At 47.7% G+C, this 25,098-nt stretch overlaps 1 protein-coding gene across 1 annotated transcript in view; it reads left to right on the top strand.

The window, feature by feature from the left end:
- PLXNA4 (plexin A4) overlaps window positions 1-25,098 on the top strand; it is a 604,081-nt gene that overhangs the window by 47,600 nt on the left and 531,383 nt on the right. The window contains exons 2-3 of the mRNA XM_082238689.1: window positions 7,562-8,840; window positions 22,653-22,835. Coding sequence (XP_082094815.1) covers window positions 7,659-8,840; window positions 22,653-22,835 — 1,365 coding nt within the window. The 5' untranslated portion in view covers window positions 7,562-7,658. The remainder of the gene's footprint in view (window positions 1-7,561; window positions 8,841-22,652; window positions 22,836-25,098) is intronic.

Below are 25,098 nucleotides of genomic sequence, written 5' to 3'. Positions count from 1 at the left end.
GGAATCTATCCCATAAAGAGACAGTCCCTTTGTCCTCTCTTGGCTGAGAGCATCTTAGGCTAGGCAGCTGTTGCTTCTTTGATGAATGTAGTCAGAGAGAGAGAGAGAGAGAGAGAGAGAGAGAGAGAGATGGCGGCCAGTCCTATGCTTTTGTTACCTGCACAGGTGAGGCCCCGTCCACCTCTGGTCACATGCAGAGGAAGTCTGTCCCAGCTTAGAAGGAAACATGAAGTTCTGACTGGCTGGTCCAGACACCCCCTTTTTATGTCCACTCTAGGGATCTTGTACTTGACTGCTCTGTGTTTCACATCCCACACAATGCCCACATTCCAACTCATCCTACCCTTCCTAAGAAATAGATCTGAATCAGGGTTTGGGTTTTCTGAAAATCTCAGCTTCAAAATTTATGCTTACTGTTCTTGAATATTATATGTACCACTCAGTGGTTTATCATTATTTTAGGGTTCAAATCCCTGCTTGGCCATGAAGCTTGAGAGAGCCAGCGTGGTGCAGTGATTAAGAGCGGTGGACTCGTAATCTGGTGAACCGGGTTCGTGTCTCCGCTCCTCCACATGCAGCTGCTGGGTGACCTTGGGCCAGTCACACTTCTCTGAAGTCTCTCAGCCCCACTCACCTCACAGAGTGTTTGTTGTGGGGGAGGAAGGGAAAGGAGAATGTTAGCCGCTTTGAGACTCCTTCGGGTAGTGATAAAGCGGGATATCAAATCCAAACTCTTCTTCTTCTTCTTCTTCCAGTCACAGTTTCTCAGCCAAACCTACCCCAGCATCAAATTGGAGCCTAGCGCCATGGCAAATGGGAAAACTGTTCTTATGCTTTGTGCTTTAAGAGAGCTGTTCCCGATTTCCAATGGGCATATCCTTCCTGACAGGCACCAAGCGCGAGAACACACACAGAGAGAGACAATTGTCCTATGTTGTTCACGTTCTGTGTGTGCTGTGTCTGATGCACACAGCATGGCCCAGCGCAGAAGATTATCTCCTGGACCGGATGAGCCAGTTGCCGGAATCGGTCAGGTGTTTGGTCTGGAGTTAAACAGCCCCTGGAGATTTCCCGCGGAGGTGTAGAAATTTAATCTCTCTGTTTGGACATGCTGCAGCTTGCTTTTTTCATTATTATTATTTCGGCGTGTGTTTGTGCGGCTGAGATCTGTTTATTACTCTAAGCTCGGTAGAAAAGACTCTCTCCGGGCAGGATCCTCGCGGAGGGAGGGCCTGCCTTCAATTTCCACCTGGCTGTGACTTAAAGGGAGGGAGAAGGGACTTATAGCTGCAGTTGGAAGGTGCGCTTTGCTGAGGTGGGGGAGCTGTTGACAATGTCCCTTGTCTGAATTTTCGCTCTCTCCGTGCAGGTTCCCAAAGAAAAAGCTCTGCCCATGGTAATCAGGGTTTATTAAAAGAAGCCGGAGGGGGAAAGGAAATGTTCAGCTGAGATTAAGGAGGATTGTGTAGCTGAGCTTGGCGCTGAATTGCTGCACAGCGAATCTGTTGCCGCAAGCTTGCCTTAGTCAGCATCCCACACAGAGCTCCCTCTCGCTCCGGCATCCCTGGAGCAGAGCAAAGGTAAGCGGAGGGAGGCAGTGCCGGATTAGCGCTGGCAGCGGTTCATTAACTGCGAGGTCCATCCTGCCAGCTGTCCCCTCGCAGAGCTCGGGAAAGGGGAGACGTGAGAAAAGCTGAAGGCCGCAGCTTGTTAATAGGACATGTGGGTGGCGCAACTTGGCTCTCCCGTTAACTCCCGTTTCTGTGGTTTTCCACACAAAAAAAGAGGAGAGCTGTGAGCTGTGGATTGTAGCATTGCAGAACTGTAGAGTTGGGATGCACACCAAAGGTCATCTAGTCCAACCCCTTGCAGGAATCATGGCAGAAAAAACACCCGCCAATATCGGTCTAAAAACCTCGAACGAAGGAGAATCCACTGCCTTCTGAGGTGATTTTTGTGAGACTTCCGTGCCAAGTGAAACCTGATTTGCTCTGACTGTGTCCCCCCTCTTCTTGGGCCGTGTTTTAAAGCCCTAATCGACTCAGTCCCAAATATCTGAAAGACTGCCTCCCTCCCTACAGACCTTTTTGGGTGCAGAGATAGGCAGAGGAAGCCCTCTTGGCAGTTCCTGCACCCTCAGAGGCTCGGGGGTGACAGCCTGGGAAGAGGGCCTCCTCTGTGGTGGCCCCAAGTGTGGAACAGCCTCCCCACAGAGGCATCTTCATTATACAGCACTATAATTTATATTATAGATTCTGAGCAGGAAGAGCTAGGAGGTGAAGATAGCGCCTGCCTATTTGGGGCTGTGTACCAGTGAGTCCTACTTCTTTCTCAGATAGCAAACCTGTGTTTGGTCTCAGTTTTGGCCCTCGTGAGGTAAAAAAAAATAAAAAATCATGCACAGAGTGCTCCCTTCGCGACTCAGCAACTGCCACACATCTGAGAGGCTTGGTTAACAACTTGAGAACAATATAAATATTCAGAAGACTAGCTGCTTCTCCCTGTAGAGGCAGAGCAAAGCCATTTGGGCTGGTAGCCATTGATGGCCCTCTCCTTCAGGAATCTGCCTAATCATCTTTTAAAGCCATCTAGCATGGAGGCTTCCTTCTCTTCCATAGTTAAACTAAGCACTGCTTGAAGAAGTGGTTTATTTTTGAAATTTGTCCGGAAACCCCAACAATTCTCGCTAAAGTGGCAAACGTGTCGTTTGGGCCACACCACCTGAGACCAAAAGATGTTTTGACTGAAACATTCCTCCATACAAATGAATTCCCTCCACACAGGGCTTTTTTTCATCCGGAACTTGCCGGAACTTATTATTATTATTTCATTGCGGAAGTTATTCTGCTTATGGGGCTCTGCCTCAGTCTTGTGAGACCTCTACTGCAGCCTCAAATGGGACAGCCTAGGCGCAGATTTGCCACAGCGAGAGCCAAGGCCCTGAGAATTATTCCTGAGAGGGTGAAAAACAACAACACACAACCACCACCAAGGGAGCATGGGAAGAGTGCCAGGCTAGATTTCTTGCTGTGTCTGCTACAGTGCGGCGCATGACTTCGGGGTATTTAATCAGCGTTGTGCGGTTACCCAGCCAGTTCAAACGTGACCAATAAAAAGCTCACAGCTGGCTGCTTCCTCCGAGCGCCTCAGCCCTTTGCTTTAAAGAGCTCCAAGCGGCTTGGGAGACGGGATGTGCTTTGCAGCACGAGAATTCAGCAAAGCACGCATCCCGGGTGCTGTGGCCTCGCTTGCGATGTTTGCTCAAGGGCACCCCGAGACAGTACGCTCCCTGGTGTTTTGAGAAGCGCACCACACACGTCTTTGAAATCTCACAGCAGATCCATCCCAGTGCCCTCTGCCTGTGTTTTTGCAGGTAAAAAGGTAAAGGGACCCCTGACCATTAGGTCCAGTTGTGGACGACTCTGGGGTTGCGGCGCTCATCTAGCTTTACCTGCCGAGGGAGCCGGCATACAGCTTCCGGGTCATGTGGCCAGCATGACTAAGCCCTTCTGGTGAAACAGAGCAGCGCACGGAAACGCCGTTTACCTTCCTGCCGGAGTGGTATCTATTTTTCTACTTGCACTGGTGTGCTTTCGAACTGCTAGGTTGGCAGGGGCAGGGACCCAGCAACGGGAGCTTACCCCGTTGCGGGGATTCGAACCGCCGACCTTCTGATCGGCAAGTCCTGGGCTCTCTGGTTTAGCCCACAGCGCCACCCGTGTCCCTAAGTGTCCCATAGAGAAGTCCCTGTTTTTGCAGGTAGGGATGTTCAAAACCATACCAGGTGTTAGCAGTTTTGCCCGGGGACGGACCTTTCAAAAACCACAACAGATTTTGCTTTAGGTGGCAACTGGCGATAACCTTAGTGGTCGGCAGAACCCCGATGGAAAGTTTTCATACTGAAACTCTCTTTGGCCTCGCTCATGTGAACACTGGGAGCTGCCTGTCAGACTCTGCATCCATCTAGCTTCATATTGCCTACACTGGCCGGCAGTAGCTCTCCAAGGTTTCAGGCAGGGTTCTCTCCTAGCCTGCCATGGAGGTTTATTTATTTCATTCATTTATTAAATTTATATACCGCCCTTCATCTGAGGATCAGAGGGCGGTTTACAGTATAAGATTCAGGGGATATTTATGTATGTATGTATGTATGTATGTATGTATGTTGTTTATTAAATTTGTATACTGCCCTATACCCGTAGCTCTCAGGGTGGCTCACAACATAAAATTACCTGGGATCTTCTGTCCAAGGAGAGACACCCAGATTTGCTTCCAACATCTGTTTAGGTGAGGTTTTGCTGGCTGCTGTAATCGCAAAGGATTATGGAGCGGAGTGTAGTTTTATGATAGCCACAACCTGAGGTGACTGGAGGCAGTCTGAGAAGCTGGCAGGCCCTGAACTCTGCCCAGGCTGGTGGCGGTGAGACCTTCGCGTTGCGGCATTTGCAGCAGAAGGAAAGGCAAAAACACATGAGAATGCCCTTCTCTTTCCTTTCCAGCTCTCCCCAACTTGCCGCCTGAGGCGGCTACCTCAGCAAGGCTAATGGTCTGGCCGGCCCTCGATACTAAAGGTGACATTTCTCTTTGTGGTTCCACACACACCTAATGCCATCTCTGTTTTCCTGTCTTCCTACAAGCATCCTCTTTGCTGTCGTTTCAAAGCTGCTGTAGAAAGCTGGCTTGAGTTTTGTCTGGAAATAAACAAAGCGGCAGAATCCGGAAGCCTCCGGCCTCATTCTGCCTCGCTCTTTATCTTTTGTTTCCTTGGTGTTTGTTTTTAATCAGTCTCTTCGGAGCGGCGTGTGATGATAGGCTGGGTATTGCTATCACATTAGCTGTTTTGTTTTGGTTTTTTTGACGGAGGCGCTGTAATTTCCCTGTACTCGGATATGAGCCACGAGCGTTTTGGAGGCGCTACAATTCTTTGTCTCTGCATTTGGGGAGATGCTGTGCTGGAGACTCAGCAAGAGAGCTTGGCAGGTTCTCCTCCTTCAGCAAATACCTGATGACTTGCTTTGGGGAGCCGGATCCTGAGCCACCTGTTGCTCCATGGATGGCACTGGGCATATGGTGAATGTGATCCAATTGCTCTGAAGGCGCGCTATATCTCAGGTACCCCGTGGCGCCTTTGCGTCGCTACTCCCTGCCTGTGCAAAGCCCTGTCACTCACTACTCCACATTCACTTGAATGGGGATCTTTACTATTATTAGAATTGTGTGGGTGCAGCGATGAGTAAAAAGGAAGGAAAGGAATATTTCCAAGTTGTGTTTGTGAAGGCATGGCGGCTTCCTGACAGCTGATCACACATTTGCATTGGAAGGCTTGAGAAAGTATGGATGCCACAAGTGTTTGTATAATGTTGTTGTTTAGTCGTGTCCAACCCTTCGTGACCCCCTGGACCAGAGCACGCCAAGCACTTCTGTCTTCCACTGCCTCCCGCAGTTTGGTCAGACTCATGTTTGTAGCTTCGAAGACACTATCCAACCATCTCATCCTCTGTCGTCCCCTTCTCCTTGTGCCCTCCATCTTTCCCAACATCAGGGTCTTTTCCAGGGAGTCTTCTCTTCTCATGAGGCAGCCAAAGTATTGGAGCCTCAGCTTCACAATCTGTCCTTCCAGTGAGCACTCAGGGTTGATCTCCTTAAGAATGGATAGGTTTGATCTTCTTGCAGTCCATGGGACTCTCAAGAGTCTCCTCCAGCACCATAATTCAAAAGCATCAATTCTTCGGCGATCAGCTTTCTTTATGGTCCAGCTCTCACTTCCATACATCACTACTGGGAAAACCATAGCTTTTACTATACGGACCTTTGTTGGCAAGGTGATGTCTCTACTTTTTAAGATGCTGTCTAGGTTTGTCACTGCTTTCCTCCCAAGAAGCAGGCGTCTCTTAATTTCGTGGCTGCTGTCACCAACTGCAGTGATCATGGAGCCCAAGAAAGTAAAATCTCATGTGCAATAAATAGGGAACTGTGATTCTTCACACTTTTTTGGGGGGTGCACTCTCAGTGACGTACACACTCATCCCACATTTATAACAAATCAATCTTTCTGTGTGGCAGCACCCAAACTTTGGAACTCCCTGGCTGTTAACATCAGGCCTGTTGACGCCCCTTTGCTGTACAGTGGTACCTCGGGTTAAGTACTTAATACGTTCTGGAGGTCCATTCTTAACCTGAAACTGTTCTTAACCTGAAGCACCACTTTAGCTAATGGGGCCTCCAGCTGCTGCCACACTGCCAGAGCATGATTTCTGTTCTCATCCTGAAGCAAAGTCCTTAACCCGAGGTACTATTTCTGGGTTAGTGGAGTCTGTAACCTGAGGCGTCTGTAACCCGAGGTACCACCGTACTCTTTTTTGCTTTGACACGCCTAGACAGATATGTAGCATCTTTCAACCCATGTTTAGCTTATTGCTGATTTTAATTGTTGTTTAAACACTTTAACCAGCTATTTAATCACTTTTAATTCTTATTTTGTTTTACCCTTTTTGCAAACAGCTTTGTGGGTTGTCATTGTTTTATTACCAAATGAAATGAAAATTAATCAAATAAATAAATACAGGTGTACAGGACACAGCCAGTGGTTAGCTCTAGGCAGGCCTTTCTGCACATGGATGAGTGCGATTTGATATGGTGATCCTCTTCCCAGATTTACCCAAGTATAACTGGGTCATCTTTCCTACTTACGCTTTTAGAGTCATTCTGCGCACTTCCATGTAAAAGTGCAGCTAGAGAAGCATGGCTCAAGGCAGGTGGAGATCAGGTGGGAGGAGTTTGGGTTTCTGGAGCTGATTGGCACAGGTGATGGTGGTGGCAGAGCTCTGAGGACCACACCTAGGTGGGGTGGCACCAGGAGATGGGACAACTATGGCTTATGGCTGGAGGATTTGCACCTGCTTAACACTGTGGGTTAAATCACTGTGCCATGACAGGATGAGCTCCCGTTGTTCCGTCCCAGCTCTTGCCAACCTAGCAGTTCGAAAGCACTCAGTGCAAGTAGATGAATAGGTACCACTCCGGTGGGAAGGTAAACGGAATTTCCGTGCACTGCTCTGACTTCAGCAGTAGCGGCTTAGTCATGCTGGCCACATGACCCAGAAATACTGTCTGTGAAAGCAGATGGGCTCCAGCTCCCTTGGCCTGTAAAGCGAGATGAGCGCCGCAACCCTAGAGTCGTTTGCAACTGGACTAATTGTCAGGAGTACCTTTACCTTTAACACCTAAATAGTACCATGAGTACTCATCATGGTGCTAGGCTGCTGCCCTGAAAGGCGCTTTGTTTAATCTGAACCTCCGCCTGCTTCTCTCGCCCTCCTAGTATATTCTCTGCTGTTTTGACAACGAGCCTGGCTGCTTGCTTATTCTGCCTTGGCATCTCATCGTTTGAGGGGGCTCCCTTTGTGCCAGCCTTGCTGCAGAGATGAAAAGGCGAGGATTAGCAATTAAAGACGCTTTCTCTGATGATGGCATGGTTTTTGAAGTAGGGAGGTTGGGGACATGCTTCTCAATAATGTTTGTTTCTCCCCCTCTCTCTCTCCTCCACCCCTTTTCCCCTTAGGATAATCTCCACCGGAGGGTCGGCACTTTGACAACGTTCACACCTCTAACGTCACTTCCTGCCGCTCTAGGAATACAAAACTCTTTTTTTTGTAACCATGTCGGGAGACACATGGAGGTGGACTTGCCTCGTCTTGCACCTCCTTCCCTGTGCCGTGATGCTGCCTTCCACCACGAGGCAGCAGCCTTCCAACCCAAAGAGACCTTTCCTCACCTTCACTGTGGAAACGGCGGACGTGCTTTTCAACCACTTGGTGGTGGACGAGAGGAGAGGCAACATCTACCTGGGGGCCGTCAATTGGATCTACAAACTCTCCAGCGATCTGGAGATGCTGACGTTTCACCAGACGGGCCCGGATAGCGACAACCCAAAGTGCTACCCTCCCAAACTGGTCCAGCCTTGCAACGAACCCTTGAAGTCCACAAACAACATCAATAAGATGCTCCTCATAGACTACAAGGAGAACAGGCTGATTGCTTGCGGCAGCCTGTACCAGGGCATCTGCAAACTCTTGAGGTTGGACGACCTGTTTAAGCTCGGAGAGCCCTTCCACAACAAGGAACACTACCTCTCTGGGGTGAACGAGAGCGGCTCGGTTTTTGGGGTGATAGTCTCTTACAACAACATGGATGACAAGCTCTTCATTGCTACCGCAGTGGATGGCAAGCCAGAGTACTTCCCCACAATTTCTAGCAGAAAGCTCCCCAAGAACTCTGAGGCAGAAGGGATGTTTGCTTACGTTTTCCACGATGAGTTTGTGGCCTCCATGATCAAGATCCCGTCGGATACGTTCACCATCATCCCTGACTTCGACATATACTACATCTATGGCTTCAGCAGTGGTAATTTTGTCTACTTTCTCACCCTCCAGCCCGAGATGATTTCTCCTCCGGGCTCCACCACTAAGGAGCAAGTCTACACCTCCAAGCTGGTCCGCCTGTGCAAAGAGGACACGGCCTTCAACTCGTACGTCGAAGTGCCCATTGGCTGCGAGAAGAACAGCGTGGAATACCGATTGCTGCAGGCTGCCTACCTGTCCAAGGCGGGAGCCATCTTGGCCAGGTCACTGGGTATCAGGCCGGAGGATGACGTCCTCTTCACCGTCTTCTCCAAGGGGCAGAAGAGGAAGATGAAGTCCTTGGACGAGTCAGCCCTGTGCATCTTTGCTCTGAAAAGAATCAATGACCGCATTAAGGACAGGCTGCAGTCCTGCTATAGGGGCGAAGGCACTTTGGATTTGGCCTGGCTTAAAGTGAAGGATATCCGCTGCAGCAGTGCAGTAAGTCAGGATGCTAACTAGAAACCCTCGGTTGTCCTTTGAGACAGGAATGGTGGTGGTGGAAGTGAGGGGGGCACATAATGCAAGTCTGTGGGTGCAGTTTGGGAGGGGAATTCTTTTGATCTGTGTCAAACCACCACCTTCTTCCATTCGGCAGCCCCATTTTCAAAAATAAAGGGAATTGGGGCAGTATTTTTTGCTCTATAAGACGCACCCGGCCATAAGACGCACCTAGTTTTTAGGGGAGGAAAACAAGAAATAAGATGCCTCCTGAGCGAAGAGGGAGCACTCCTCCCTCTTCGTTCAGGAGGCTTTGCAGGGCTATCCCTGAAGCCAGGAGAGCAAGTGGGATCAGTGCACACCGATCCCTCTTGCCCTCCTGGCTTCAGTGAAAGCAAGCCTCCTGGCTTTCCCTCCACCTCCCACAAGAGCCGCGTGCTCTTTAAAGGGAGCGCGGCTCTTGGGGGCTTTTCTGGGAGGTGGGGGAAGGGACAGAGCCACACGCTCTGTCCCTTACCCCACCTCCCGCAAAAGCCAGGGATAGCTGCGCGAAGCCTCCGCAGGGGAGCAGGATGAAAGCTGCCTGCTGCCCTGCGGAGGCTTCGCGCCGCTAAGGCAGAAGCTAGAACAGCTAGAAGGAGCACTGCACAGCGCTCCTTCTCACTGTTCTGGCTTCTGGGATAGCCCGCGAAGCCTGCATTCTCTCCATAAGATGCACACACATTTCCCCTTACTTTTTAGGAGGGGAGAAAATGCGTCTTATAGAGCGGTAAGTACGGTACCACCCATTTTTTCTTTTTCCCAGAATGCCCCATTCTGAAGGCCATTTCCCCCCTTTGTGGTAGTGGAGATGGGAATGGGAATGGCAGTTTAGGGATGCCATTCTCTACCCCCACCCCACCCCTATGCCCTTCCAAGCAGGGCATTCTGGGATATCTTAAAGATGGTTGCCAACTTTATTTTATTTATTTATTTCATTTATGTGCCCCCTATTTCTCCAAGGAGCTCCAGGTGGCATACATGGATCTCTGTCCACCATTTAAATCCTCACAAAACCCCTTTGAGGCAGGTTAGGCTGAGAGTGAGTGACGGGCCCAGTGTAACCCAGTGAGCTTCATGGCTGAGCAGGGATTTGAACCCTGGTTTCCTAGGTCCTAGTCTAGCACTCTAAGCACTAGAGCAGCCTTTCTCAACCTGTGGGTCCCCAGATGTTGTTGTCCAACAACATCTGGGTTCCCACAGGTTGAGAACTGCTGCACTAGAGGATAAGGACGAGAAGGCTGTCAGGTCTCAGGTAGAGAAGGGTTAAAGGTGGGTAAAACAAAAGGTGGGTAAAACAAAACATGAAAACCATCCTTTTGATGACTTTCTTCACTCAGTCTTTGCCTCCTGTCCACAGCTGCCTTGTTTTCTGCAACCTGCAGCTCCCTGCCACTGCTTAGCACCCTTTTAAAACATGGCTACCCTCCCTCTGAGTTGGCTTCGTGACATCTGATTTCCTAGATAGGATAACCATGAAGTCAAATCAGAGTGAGGGCAACGCTTCCTGCCCTTATCCTGGCAGCTTGGGCCTGAAAAGGCAGAGGGGAAACACTAAGAATCATAGAATTGTAAGTTGGAAGGCAGCACAAGAATCATCTAGTAGTCCAACCCCATGCAATGTAGGAATATTTCACTCAATGTGGGGCTCACCCACATGACCCTGAGATGAAAAGTCTCATGCTTTACCGACTGGGCTATTCCTCAGGGCAAAGCAATGGGGAATGCAGCTGCTACTGCTTTTAGAACAAGCACCACAGTTAAAGTGCACGCGTACTTTTGTCCCTGTTCTCAGGGCTTCCTTGAATAATTGCTAAAAGGGCTTTTCAGAGTCAAGATGGCCACACATTTAATTTTGAATTGCTCCAAGAATGTGAGAGCTTTTGCATGCCCCGTGCCAAAAACATGTCGCCAGTCTCCTGTTGCATACAATGGGCCCACCTGTTGAAAACCCAAGCAGGCATTCACCTAACACATGCTATCCCTTTCTCCTCCACCTTTTTGCTTTAGTGCAGTGGCAAATGGCTTTGGAAACCACCCACGTCCCTCCGCCTGGCTGTTTGCACTCCCTTCCCAGAGTAATGTCTTGTCCAGGGTCTGTATTCCGACTGGCCGCATCCTTGTCTCTGGCTGTAACAGAGTGCGGCATGAGCACGAATAATTGCAAAGGAGGAAGGGATCAGGGCTGCATTTTGCTGCTCAGGCTGGAAGGGCAGGGGTGGGAACCAAGAGAGTGAAATATCAAGCTGAAGCCCCGGCGTCTGCAGCTTCTGCAGCAAGCTGGAACGCTTCGCTGCTGAGCCATAGTGGCAGCTGTGACCACCAGAGTCAAGCCAGTCAAACGGGAAGTTGGTAACTCAGCCATGCTTTGCTGTTTTCTCAGCAGCTGGGAGGAAGATGCTGTGTATGGAAGAGGGGTTGCCTGTGGTTTAGAACAGCCTTAGAGGGCCTGGTGCCCTCGAGGCATTTTGGACTACAATTCCTATCAGCCCCTGGTGGGAGCACTGATGGGATTTGTAGTCCAAAAATCTAGAGGACTCCAGGTTGGCGACAGCTGGTTTAGAAGCCAAGAAGCCTCATTAAAAATAAAATAAAATTGTGTGGCCAGTTGTATAAATTCAAATGAAGGAAAGAGGTGCATTCAGGACTTTTTAGAGACTGGATTTTAATGCACTTGTTGCAAGTGCAACAGTGCTCTTCCCACCTGTATTGATTGAATTAAATTTATACACCACCCTTCATCCTAGAATCTCATAGCAGTTCCCGGTATAAGCTACAAGATAAAAACACAAGTAAATAATTAAAACAAAACAGCAAACCCCCTCTTTCCACAGAAACATTTAAAAGGCTGTAGAGTATTAATCAGCCAAAGGCTTGGCTGAAGAGGAACATTTTCACCTGGACCCTAAAATATATATATAACGAAGAGGTAGTGAGAAGCCACCAACTTGGATGGTTTTAAAAGAGGACTGGGCAAATTGGAAGTGAAGGCTATCCATGGCAGACAAAAGAAAGGACTGCTCTGCCATTCAGGTCAAGTCTGGGTAAGGCAAGTCCCACCAGGGTAGGTTAAGTCCTAGTCAGGATGCTGGACAGCTCCCAGTAGGCCCTGTTGGCAGAGCTATGGACTATGTTGTCTAGGCTATAGATGATGTCTCAGTGAAGGACCGAGGGCTTAAAACGACTGGCAGGGTATTTTCCTTCCAGTGACTCCACCACCCAGGGGTGGCTGGCTGCAGCCCTCTGGGGATCCATAGCTGGTTCCACAGTCACATTTGTGGCTATGGAGGAGGAGAAGCCGCAAGGGAGTCTTCCCCAGAATCAGAGAGAGCCATGTCCTCAGGCTGGGAGGGTGCAGCAGAGGGCGCTAAGCACTCTTCCCTGGGTGAACTGGGGTTCCTCTGAATTCAGATGGGTCAATGGTGGGACTGGGATCAAGGGGACCTGTCATTGCAAAACTGGCAGCAGTAAAGCAAGGGGGCAGTTGGGAGCCTGAATAGCTCAGTTGGTTAGGCACTGAGAGCCAGCGTGGTGTAGTGGTGAAGAGCGGTGGACTCGTAATCTGGTGAACTGGGTTCACTTCCCCGCTCCGCCACATACAGCTGCTGGGTGACCTTGGGCTAGTCACACTTCTCTGAAGTCTCCCAGCCTCACTCACCTCACAGAGTGTTTGTTGTGGGGGAGGAAGGGAAAGGAGATTGTTAGCCGCTTTGAGACTCCTTAAAGGGAATGAAAGGTGGAATATCAAGTCCAAAATCTTCTTCTTCTTCTGATGGCACTGATAATGCCAAGGTTGCAAGTTCGATCCCTGTATGGGGCACCTGCATATTCCTGCATTGTAGGGGATTGGACTAGATGATTCTAACTCCACAACTCTATGAAATTAGCACTTTTAGTTCCCCTTTCATCCTCTTAAGCTCCCTGTAACTTTGAGCTGAAAGTTATCCTTTGAGAACTTTCAGCTCAACACTAGTTTTATGCTTTTTTCATTTTGGCTTTAAGTGTTATAAAAAAACAGATGATTTCTGTGCAGGAAAGTGCTTCTGGGTCAGCCCTGCCTGACATCATAGAGCCAATTATGGCTGAAGGCAGGCAGTAAATTTCGACAAAGTTGTAGGGTGAACAGCGGAGTTATCATTGCCTGCACTGTGCACACTTCGATTCACTGTTATTTCGGATCAAGTAGGTCTGCAAGCTTTCAGAGTGCTTTGCAATCCTGCAATGCTTGTTTGAACAGCAATGAAATGCTGCCTATACGAGGTCACCTCTAAGAGGTTCTTCTGTCTCCAGGCTTTCTGAGTGAGGCTGATGGATGTGAGGATGATGGTGTGCTCAAATAAGACATTGCAGAGGGAAAAGGAGTCCCGAAAAGCGGCCTGCCCCTTTAACTGGCCGCTTGCCAAGCCTTCCCAACTTAAAGCATCGCTGTGCCTTGACTTCTTGTTTCCCCCCCTCGACCCTTCTCACACAACATGCTCATTCAGGGTGGAACAGGGCCTGGGGCGGCTGACTGGTGCTATTGTGTCTGAGATATTTCAGGCGAAATCCTCCTCCCTGATGCCCTCTCTGCGGAGCCTATATTAAGCCTGCTCTTTGTGCGATTGGCCCACCACCCCGGGGCAGATACGTTCTCGCCCAGAACAGGACGGTGATCCTAATCAGCTCCTCGTGCAGGTGAACTTTGCCCAGGGGGTGCTTTCTTTGCCCGTTCCCCTCTCCCCAAACCTTCCTCCCCAGCCCTAGTTTTTCAGAGCCTTCCCTTGGCAGCTGCAAGTAATTCTTCGCCGTACGCCTCACGACCGATTAGATTTACTTGGGAAGGAGTTGATTTTAGATGCTGTGCCTGGCATTGCTGCAGGGGACCCCGGCTGCTTTCGTATGTGGTTCAGTAGGTTTTTGTCACATGTGGCCTTGCTGGCGGTTTCCTGCATGTTCCTCCGTGCTGTTGTTTACATGCCGCTTATAGCCAAACCTGACCTCACATTGCCTTGCTGTTATGTTGCTTTGCCAGTTAGTAAGCTGAAGGGAATCGTTACACAAGAGGCTCTTTTGCCCCCTTCCCTTCTTCTTTAAACCAAGTGAAAAGGAACTGGGGAGCCAAAGAGCTGGAAGCAAAGCATCAGAGGCTCCTTCACAGAGACATTTGGGTGCTATTTAAAGCACCGCTGGTCTGGGGGCTGCGGCGCGACTTGAGTTCTGCACAATAATCATTCTGTTGAGCAGTGTGGTAATGGGCTCAACTGGATTTAGCTCCAGCCAAATCCCTCTCCGACCCCAGGGCTGTGACATCTGCAAAGGGAGGGTGTGGGTGGGAACTCTGCTTGCCTTCACAAGTTTTTGTACTTTGTTAAAACAGAAGCAACACCCACACACCATCCTAGCAGATGCCGTCTGAAATTGCTTAGGGCTAGGGATGCAGCGAGGGGTTTTTTTTTTGACAGTGGAAGTTGCATCATCACAGCTACAGAGAAGCACCCCGGATCTGGCAATGTCAGAAGCCTGTATAATTGCTTGCAACCAGTGGCAAGCACATTTTTTTTCTTTTTAAAAAAGGTTCTGATTTTCCCAGACTTTGCGCTCAGTCTCAGAGGCACTCATAATTAGCTTTCTTCCCATATTCTGAGCCTTTCCAAAGTAGGTTTGAGGACCTTTTCCAGAAGAAGCACAAAGCATCTCTCTAATATCACACAGGGCCTTAAAGAGGCTTTCAACCTTCATCAGGCATGGGCAAACTCGGCCCTCCAGATGTTTTGGGACTACAACTCCCATCATCCCTGACCACTGGTCCTGTTAGCTAGGGATGATGGGAGTTGTAGTCCCAAAACATCTGGAGGGCCGAGTTTGCCTATGCCTGACCTTGATGTTTCTCAATCCTCTTTGAGGTTCAGTTCGATAGAGAAAAGACCACAGCTCCTCCTCTAGCTCGGAGTTAAGAGATTTTGTTTCTAAAGCAGAAACAGTGTGAAAATTAAACTCAGTCTCTGTACCTTCCAGTTGGGAACCATGCACGCTAATGTTTTGATGGGCACTAATTTTCAGAACAACAGCTTATAAGATCACCTATCCTTATAAAACAATAGTAATTGTATTCCCACATGCATAGATAAGAGTCCCATAGAGAAGTGCAATTTTGCACTGATGGGGGTATTAAGTACCGAAATAAGAGAAGAGGTATTGCAAACAGCTGAGACGCGGGTGGCACTGTGGGTTAAACCACAGAGCCTAGGGCTTGCCGATCAGAAGGTCGTTGGTTCAAATCCCTGTGACGGGGTGAGCTCTCGTTGCTTGGTCCCTGCTCCTGCCAACCTAGCAGTTCGAAAGCACACCAAAAAGTGCAGGTAGATAAATAGGTACTGCTCTGGTGGGAAGGTAAACAGCATTTCTGTGTGCTGCTCTGGTTCACCAGAAGCGGCTTAGTCATGCTGGCCACATGACCCAGAAGCTGTACGCCGGCTCCCTTGGCCAATAAAGCGAGATGAGTCGGCCCATGACTGGACCTAACGGTCAGGAGTCCCTTTACCTATTGCAAACAGCAGAGGTTTTTCACGTTCCCTGTCAGGGCCCCATATGCTGGGAATGTTTAGTGTAAGAGAGACCTGTTGAAACGAATGGGAATATGCTGCACACATCCCACTTAAAGCTGCACATAACTATGTCGGAGTAAATCCCATTGAAATCCATAGGGCTTACTTCTGACATAACATGGTTAGGATCAGACTTTTAACTCGTGAATGGCCCGATAGGCACCTTCATTGCAGCATTTGCCACAGCAACGGCTGCTTCGCTAAACCCCTACCTTCTCAGGATAACTCAGGGATGCTTGCCAGTTTGTTGAGGAATCTCAAGGTAGGCCAAGACGCTCCAGAAATGCCAAGCCAAACGTTCTCTGTTGTTGTTTTGAAATTTTATCAAGCACTGTTGTCACACGCGCCGAGGCGCTTAGGAGCCCAAGTCGCAATTTTGCCTGCAAAACAAAATAATAATTATGCTAATTGCTCTTCGGCAGAGGCTGTCTTAGTGCCAGGTTTCCAGCTGCACCTGGGCTTGCGTTGAGGTGTGTTCACTTCCGTATGATGGATTCGGAATGACGGTACCTGAGCATTTGCAGGTGACACAAACGGAGCTGAAAGCCTGAAAAGTGAACTATGGATTTGGATGGCATGGTGCAAAACTCCAGGGTGCAATGGAAAGGGGTAGCTGCAGAAAGAAACTTCATCCAGAAAGGACTTGGGTTGGCACTTATGAAGAACTTTCTTGCTGTGGAGTGCTGGAAAAGGGAGACCAGGGTGGAGAGTGTCTTCTTCACTATTCGCCTCTGTGAAAGGACCCAGCATGTAATTGGTTGGGTTCATTCTGGGCACGCTTGATCTTTAAAAGACGAGTAGCAGCTGGATTGTATCTCGATGTTTCTTTCAGCTAAGGCCGGGGGAGAAATTTGATTCAGTCTTCAGCTTCCACTTTCTGAAACAAAGCAAGAAGGGAAACATCTATCCTACAAAATTCGTACTCCTCTGAATTTTGCAGTTGACTTATTTAATTTGTATGTAGCCCTTCATCTTAACTTCTCAAGGCAGTTCACAGCATCAAGATACAAGATAAAAAACACAAAACATGGATTTTTTGTTTTGTTTTGAATTGTCGAACTGAGATGGAAATGTGGGAAACAGAACCTATAACTGGAAAAATGGGAAACCGAGATAAACCAAAACGGACAGGTTTGCTCGTCCTTACTTCCAGCTCTACATTCCACCTGCTAATGTAGCTGCAGTTACAGTGCACACCTCCTTGTTCTGAAAAGCAACAGCTGCTTCTGCTTTCGGATCACACCATCCTGCCCCTTATGCCAGTTGATAACCCAAGCTTCTTCTAAGCTTTCCCTGCTACCCTACCTACTGGGTGGTGCTGTGGTCTAAACCACTGAGCCTCTTCGGCTTGCCGTTCAGAAGGTCGGCGGTTCGAATCCCCACGACGGGGTGAGCTCCCGTTGCTCTGTCCCAACTCCTGCCATCCTAGCAGTTTGAAAGCACGCCAGTGCAAATAGATAAATAGGTACTGCTGTGGCGGGAAGGTAAACAGCGTTTCCGTGCACTCTGGCTTCCGTCACAGTGTCCCGTTGTTCCAGAAGTGGTTTAGTCATGCTGGCCACATGACCCAGAAAACTGTTTGTGGACAAACACCAGCTCCCTCAGCCTGAAAACGAGATGAGCGCCAAAATCCCATAGTTGCCTTTGACTGGACTTAAGCATCCAGGGGTCCTTTACCTTTTACCTACCAGAGAGAGAGAGAGAGAGAGAGAGAGAGAGAGAGAGAGAGAGAGAGAGCGCAAATAGTTTTCTGGAAGGTGGTGGAAAAGCAAGCCCTCACATGACTATGAGGAAAGGTTGAAGAAGTTTGCTATGTTTCGCTTGTAGAAGAGACAATTATGATATTCAAAGGGTTGCCACACACTAACAATTAATGGTTATTTCAACTACTCAGGAAACTATGGAAACTGCAGTTCTGTGGTGTTGGAAATATTCCCCCAACATAAAATTTCCAGCACTATTGTTAAACTACAATTTCTAGGGTTCTCTGGAAGCCATGACAGTTCAGCAGGTACACATTTGATATGTTTGTAGTGCTGATATAGCCCCAAAAGGAGTTCTATGCCGCCACGGATCAAATGCTCTTAAAAAGTGTACTTTACTCCTGGAAAACTAACGCGGTCTTTGCTTTTGCTCATGAAACGTAACCCATGAAAGGCCTGCTTGACTCACCAGGAAGGAAACCTTTGGTCTAAGAGAAATGCAGTCTTCCTTCCAGGAAATTACACATTTTACGATGCATGGTACATGCTATATTATTGCCTGAAGCCATATGTTGGGAAGTGTGGTGATAGCAAAGACAGGCGACGAAGTCTGTGGCACATTAAGATTCTATAGTTCTCTGGAAACCTGACACCACTCCTTGATCTGATGCAAAAAAAATAAAATAAAAACCTGAGCAGCCACAGACACAACTCCCAGTAAATTTGAGCAACTTCATTCTCTCTTCTGTTCTTGCCTAAATTACATCTGAGTGAAAAACCTCTTAGCTTCAGGGTTGCAATTCCCCTGTAATTGGTAAAGTAGCTGTAACTGCATTGTCACTTATACATAGTGGCATGTAATTGCACGGTAACCACTGCTGCGCTGGCACGAGTGACATGCGGTGTGCGATTAGGATGCAGCTCTGAACGGCGCCTCCCCATCCAACTCCCATTATCTTGCTGGAGACCTGAATGAATGAGGGCACCAGTGGGATAAGACCGGGGTTACATTTTCGCATTAACTGTTGGGTGAAAGTTTCATGCATGCCTTTCGGCGAAAAGTTCTTTAGCTGGCCTCCAAAATCACCAAACCATCTATCCTTCCTAATTCGGCACTTGCTATATTATCACTAGATTCAACCCCAAATTCTACCCTTACATCTGAAGAATTCATTTCCTTCCTGTCCACAGCAGCTAGACTAGTTATTGCCCAGCGATGGGAGGAAAGCTCAAATAATAATAATAATTTACCATTTACACCCCGCCCATCTGGCTGGATTTCTTCAGCCACTCGGGGCAGCTCCCAACAGAATATTATTATTATTAATAATAATAATAAAGTGATAAAACATCAAACATTAAAAATTTCCCTAAACAGGGCTGCCTTCAGATGTCTTCTAAAAGTCAGGGAGTTGTTTATTTCTTTGACATCTGGTGGGAGGGCGTTCCACAGGGTGGGTGCCACTACTGAGAAGGCCCTCTGCCTGGTTCCCTGTAACCTCACTTCTCACAGGGAGGGAACCGCCAGAAGGGCCTTGGAGCTGGACCTCAGTGTCTGGGCAGAACGATAGGGGTGTACTGGGCCCAGGTATACTGGGCCGAGGCCGTATTAGAATACAGTGGTACCTTGGGTTACATATGCTTCAGGTTACATACGCTTCAGGTTACAGACTCCGCTAACCCAGAAATAGTACCTCAGGTTAAGAACTTTGCTTCAGGATGAGAACAGAAATTGTGCAGCGGCAGCAGCAGGAGGCCCCATTAGCTAAAGTGGTACCTCAGGTTAAGAACAGTTTCAGGTTAAGAACAGACCTCCAGAACGAATTAAATTCTTAACCCAAGGTGCCACTGTACCAACAGAGGCTTGAACTGATAACATCAGAATGCCTCACATACCATCGGTGATTAATCAAAGGCATTTCCAAAAAAGCACATAAAAAAACTGCCTTTGACATGATCTGGTCTCCCTTTTTCTCTTTTATTGAAGAAGGACAGACAGGTTATTTTAATGCCATCATCATCATCATCACAGACGTGTCTGTGGAGGGGATATATTGATTGAAAATGTCTAGCCAACCTGATTGGTAGCTGGGTTCCAAGTGAGGATATTCAGCAAGCCAACATGACAGTGATGTGGGATTGAGGACTGGAGTGATCATTCTGTGATATGGCAGTAGACAAAGCTGTAGTGTAACCTTTGAATAAATGTTATTAAAATAAACAAACTGTTGGGTGCCAGGATCCAAGCCCTTTCTATGGAGAGGTGGCAAGTACCCTGAGTGAAAAGATGAGCAGGTAGGCAGAGAAGAAACTCAGGGGCATATGGGAATACTACAACATCTTCTCTCAGCAATGAACTGCCCAAAATGAGAGTATGCGCAGACCTTGGGGCTATGGAAGAGGCAGCAGTGTGGGATTGGCTCTCTGAGGTCACCTGATGATTCCATGGGCTGGCAGGATGGAAGCATTGGTTGACTGCCAAATTAATTGTCAGTGATTTCTCTGTAGGCAGAGTGTGGCAGCCAGTTAAAAAACAGCAATAAACTAAAACACTAAAATAATCACCCAGTACAGTGGGCGCTCGGGTTGTGAACATGATCCATGCGGAATGCACGTCCGCAACCCGTGCCTGCGCACACGCGGGTTGTGATTCGGTGCATCTGCACATGTGCGAAGTGCAATTTAGTGCTTCTGTGCATGCGTGACCGCTGAAACCCGGAAGTAACCCGTTCTGGTACTTCCAGGTTTCGGCGGTCCACAACCCCAAAAAAAACAAACCGCAACCTGAAGCATCTGTAACCAGAGGTATGACTGTAGTATACTGCCAACTCCCAATTTACGTGAAATTGCATATAATTGAAACACAATTGAAGAAGCCTGAAAACACAGTGCCCCATTCCCCCCCACCCTTTTTAGTGATGTTTCCATGACATTTTTGGGTCACTTTCGGGTTTGGTGTGATGCGCACGTGCGCAGTGGCGCCTAAAACGGTTGCTGCCTGTATTTAAAAAGTCTTGTGTCCACCCCACTTAAAGGATGGACACAAGAAAAGTTGCACAATGAAATTCTCAGCAAATACTTAACAAAATGAAATTGCACAGGCAAATGAAGAATTCTGTAATTAGTGCGCAGGGCAGGGAGTTGGACTTGATTACTGTAGTGGTCCCTTCCAACTGGGCAGTTCTCTGATTCTATGAGTGAGTTGCATCCTGCATTGCAGATCCAGGGTTGTATCCAACCACATTTACCTCAGAGTAGACTGAACTGAATTAATAAACCTAATTAGAGCCATAGAATCACAGGACCATAGAGTTGGAAGGGACTATGAGGGTCACCTAGCCCAACAACCCCTTAATACATGTGTATTCATTTTGGTGAGTCTCCTCTGAGTAGGAACAACATTGGCTAGAGGTCCTTGCAATGAAGAGTGAGGTTGAACTAATATCTGATCTCAATAGTCCACCCTGCTTCTTTTATTCTCCGCAAGGCGATGTTTGATGTTGGAAGAAGCACAGCGATCAAATGAGCGAATTATAGTTCCCCAAGTAACCGAAGGAACAAAGCGAGCTGATCACAGATTTACAGCCGGCCAGTGGCAGCCCCAGTCCCTGAGGCAGGGGCTTTTGTAGGATTCAGTAATAGGCCTCCCTTTCCAAGAGGCCTGGCTAAGCTCTGACGTAGGGGCAGAAGGACTGCCAAAGTGAAAGCGAGGAGGGACGGCAGGAGGAGGTGCTAATCCTTCAGCTAGGATTTCTCCCAAAATGTGGATTTGGCTGTGATCACAATTATCTGGAGAGGTACATTTTAAAGCAGATGTTTAAAGGACAGTTGAGGCTCATTCCAGCCATTGCTAGGCAATGGCTCAGGCTTCCTTGGCACCTGGACTCCGCACTGTGCTGCCAATCTGCTTCCTAGTGCATGCGGAATCCGGAGGAGGGAAAAAGGATATGGCTTTAATCCTTGTCTGGCACCTCATGCCAAGAGATCCCCTGTGATGTCAGCAAGAGGACTCAGCTGCCAATGTCAGGATGCAGAGCTGCAGGGGATGTGTTGAACCACAGATCCAGGAGCAAAACTAGCATTCTGCTCCTTCTCCCTTGACAGCTGCAGCATCCCTTGATGAAAATAGGGATAATAATACCAATAATACTAATACTACTACTACTAATATATCCTGCCCATCTGAGTGGATTACTCCAGCCACTCTGGGCAGCTTCCAACATATATAAAGGTAAAGGTAAAGGGACCCCTGGCCATTAGGTCCAGTTGTGGCCGCCTCTGGGGTTGCGGCGCTCATCTCGCTTTATTATTTATCAACTCCCACCTGGAAACCAATGTCCCCACTGTGGAAGGATGTGTGGATCCAGAATTGGCCTCCACAGTCACGGGCTCATTGTTAAAACCGTGTTTATGGAAGACAATCTTACTCGGCTACGAGTGATCGCCAAAGAAGAAGAAAGGTTGTACAGTGGTACCTTGGTTTAAGAACAGCTTAGTTTATGAACAACTTGGATTAAGAACACTGCAAACCTGGAAGTAGGTGTTTTGGTTTGTGAACTTTGCCTTGGAAGCAGAACATGTTCTGCTTACTGTTGAGTGTGTTCCATTTGTAAATTGAGTCCCCCGCTGCTATGGGAAAGCACGCCTTGGTTTAAGAATGCTTTGGTTTAAGAACGGACTTCCAGAACGGATTAAGTTCGTAAACCAAGGTCCCACTGTGTAGTTATTTATCTCCTTGGCTCAGGGGTTGCATAACTCCATACTCTAAAACATTTCTCTGATGAAAATAGGAACATCGTAAGGAAAAGCAGGACGTTGTGGAATCAAATCAGAAAACTGAGATGACTTCTGTAAATCCATGACTGTCCCTGGAGAATAAGGACACTTGGAGGGTTTGCTGTAGTTCTCCAAGACTCCAAATGGCTTAATCAATCTTTTGCCTTCCCTGCTTGGTCAATGCCATCTCCTGTTTCTGTATAATTTAAATTTCCTTGTATGACTATCCATGCAACTCAGACTTTGCCTTGGTCCTAATGAGCTCTTCTTAGCTGTACTAGGCAGCTTACTGGCTTTGTGAACCCTATTACTTATATATTCTGTCTCACCTGGCCTGCTTGGACGGCCTGCTTGGGACTGATGGTAGCTTGGGATGCTGACAAACATGTGACAAACATGAGCTCACCCCGTCACGGGGATTCGAACTGCTGACCTTCTGCTCAGCAAGCCCTAGGCTCTGTGGTTTAACCCACAGCGCCACCCGCATTCCACAAACTGAGACCTTACCTTTCTGATAGGCACCGCCCTATCGCTCAGTGCTCTTTTTAAGAGAAAGGCTAGCTTCAGTTGTGGCCATCAAAACAATTCCTGTTGTTCACTGCCCACTTGCAAAATATTTGAGAAATTAGAAAGGTTCTTTGCTTCCCACAGCAGATCAACCTATCCCCTTAACAGATATTCTCTCTCCCACTCTCTCCCTTTCGTTGCAGCTGTTAACAATTGATGATAATTTCTGTGGCCTGGATATGAATGCCCCACTCGGAGTATCCGAAATGGTACGAGGACTCCCCGTCTTAACAGAAGACAAGGACAGGATGACGTCCGTCATTGCTTATGTCTATAAGAACCACTCCCTGGCTTTCGTGGGCACCAAGAGTGGCAAGCTGAAAAAGGTAGGCCAGGCTTTTCCTAACTTGATGTGGTCCGTAGCAAAGAAGACTTGTGAAATGGTATGGATGCATAGCTTTATGTTATCTGAGGACTATTTCTGCCAAAGTTTGGCCTGTGTGAATGAAGAGAGAGCAGTTATTTGGGAACAGGCCTAAGCCAAAGCAAATTAGCACAACAATTCTGCAATCTCTTGAGTGGAATGTATCTTAGGACAACAGGTCTTCAGTTCGCAGATCAGGGATCATGACTAGGTCACAACCTGATCTAAGATCACAACAGCAGGACTATCACCATACCAATATGGTAAAAGAAAATTAAGAAATGTCTCACCAAATGTGAGTTATAAAGGTGGTTCCTTGGCTTGGAAAAGCTGAAGGCTACTGCCCTAGGATGTCGCATTTGGAAGTACGATAAAGATGATTTATTAAAGCCAGCTCGTGTATTGCATGTTGTGGTGGAATGCCTGAGTTTAATCCGTCGCAGAAGTTACTGGTGGCTTTGTGGAAAGTAGACTTTATTCCCATTCCTTCCAGTGAAAAGGAAATCGTGTTAAGTGTTCTGTTGACCAGTGACAAATTCCAGAGGGGTGACTATATTAATCCTTTGCAGCAAAAATAAAAATTGTCAGTTCTGTGGCACCTTAAAGACTTCTTAACAAATTGATTTTAGCACAAGCTGTTCTGGGCCAGAGCCTCAGAGTAGAACACATAGTCTGTCCTACAAAAGTTTTATGCCTCGATAAATTTGTTAGTCTTGGAAGTGTCACAGAACTCTTTGTTGATTGTACTTACTGGGTTGCCACCAGGGACTGGATATAAATAGGCGTCCTTTCCTCAGGGTCTGATCTTCCTTGGGCACCATCCAAGAGAATGGGAAGCTCACCCTTGTCTTTGCTGCGGCTTTCCTCTATTACATCAATTCCAATTTATCATGTGGGGCCATCAGTATTTGTATTCTGGAGCCAAAGCAAAGGCTGAAGGAGGCATTTAACTCTGAGTTTTTGGCAGGTGTTTTGATTGTCTCTCAAGATCCATTGGAGGTGACCTTCCAGTGGAGAGAGATTGGCTTGGTATGTTCTGCCTGGTGGTTTAACTGTCTGCTCACGTATTCTGTTCTCGGAAGAGGAGATACTTGCCTTCTTGTGGAATGTTGTACCTTTGCTAACTTACTGGGTCTTTTTGAATGTTGAAATTTTCTAGGGATGAATGATTAAATGGCTGTTTTTTCCTTAAAACAGTTTTTAAAAAAAGGAACTGTAGAATGAACCTTCTCCTTGGATGGAGATCATTTGGACTTTAGATTGGATTATTTCCTCCAAGCATGACATAAAGTCTGAAATCCATATTCATGATGTCGCTGCTCTCCACGAGCAATACTGCATTTCTACACTGCTCCTAGTGATTGACTTGACCCTTCCTGGGTTTTGGTCCTCAGGATGGTGATGTCAGCAGCGGTGGTACCATTTAATGATGGCAGGGGAGGAGCAACTGCCCGCTCTACGTTCCAAGTCACATGAGGTTAAAACTCATTATCACTGATCAGCTCACTGTAGTTACTGTTAAAAAGAAAAGAAAATTAAAAAGGCCTTCTGTGCACTAGGTATGCATGTCAAAGCCAGCAAGTTCTTAACTTAAATATGGCGAATCTCCTTTTATTCACTTGTTGTGTATGTGGTGTGTTTATGTATCCTGTCCTAATCTTTGAAGTTGATAATGAACATGACTAACTTAGGTTCATTCAGTTCAGTGGGTCTTCTCTGAGTAGACCTTAGATGCAACTCATGATGTCCTTACACTCAGGCTCACAATGAAGAAGAAGAAAAGATTGATGCAAAAGGACAAGAGAGATGGGGGTGGGGATTTGCCTATTTTGTGAGAGAGTGACAGAGTGCAAAAAGAATGCAGACGTTAACCTGGAAATAGGGGGCGATGCCAAATCAAGCGAGAAAGCAAATGATAAAACAATGCCTTTTAATGCTTACTTAAAGTGGGAGAGAGACTAGGCCAGGAGACTATTTAAAGGCAGAGAGTCCTGCACACAAGAGCCTTCATTTTTGCACATGCCTCTCTAGGTGTGGAAGGTGAGGACAGGTTGAGGAAGGCTTTAGAGCAAGGGCAGGTGACCTGTGGTCTTATTGTTGGACTACAACTTCCATAATCTTTAACTGTTGGCTGGGGCAGAGGGAAGTTGGAATCCATCAATATCTGGAGGCCAATTCAGGTTGTCCACCCTGGCTAAGATTATCGTGCGTTAGATCTGGGAGTT

This window comes from Podarcis vaucheri (assembly GCF_965113315.1).
Source record: "Podarcis vaucheri genome assembly, chromosome: 10".
NCBI lineage: Eukaryota > Metazoa > Chordata > Lepidosauria > Squamata > Lacertidae > Podarcis > Podarcis vaucheri.
The sequence above is the reverse complement of the archived record's forward strand: the minus strand, read 5'-3'. Positions and strand labels throughout refer to the sequence as shown.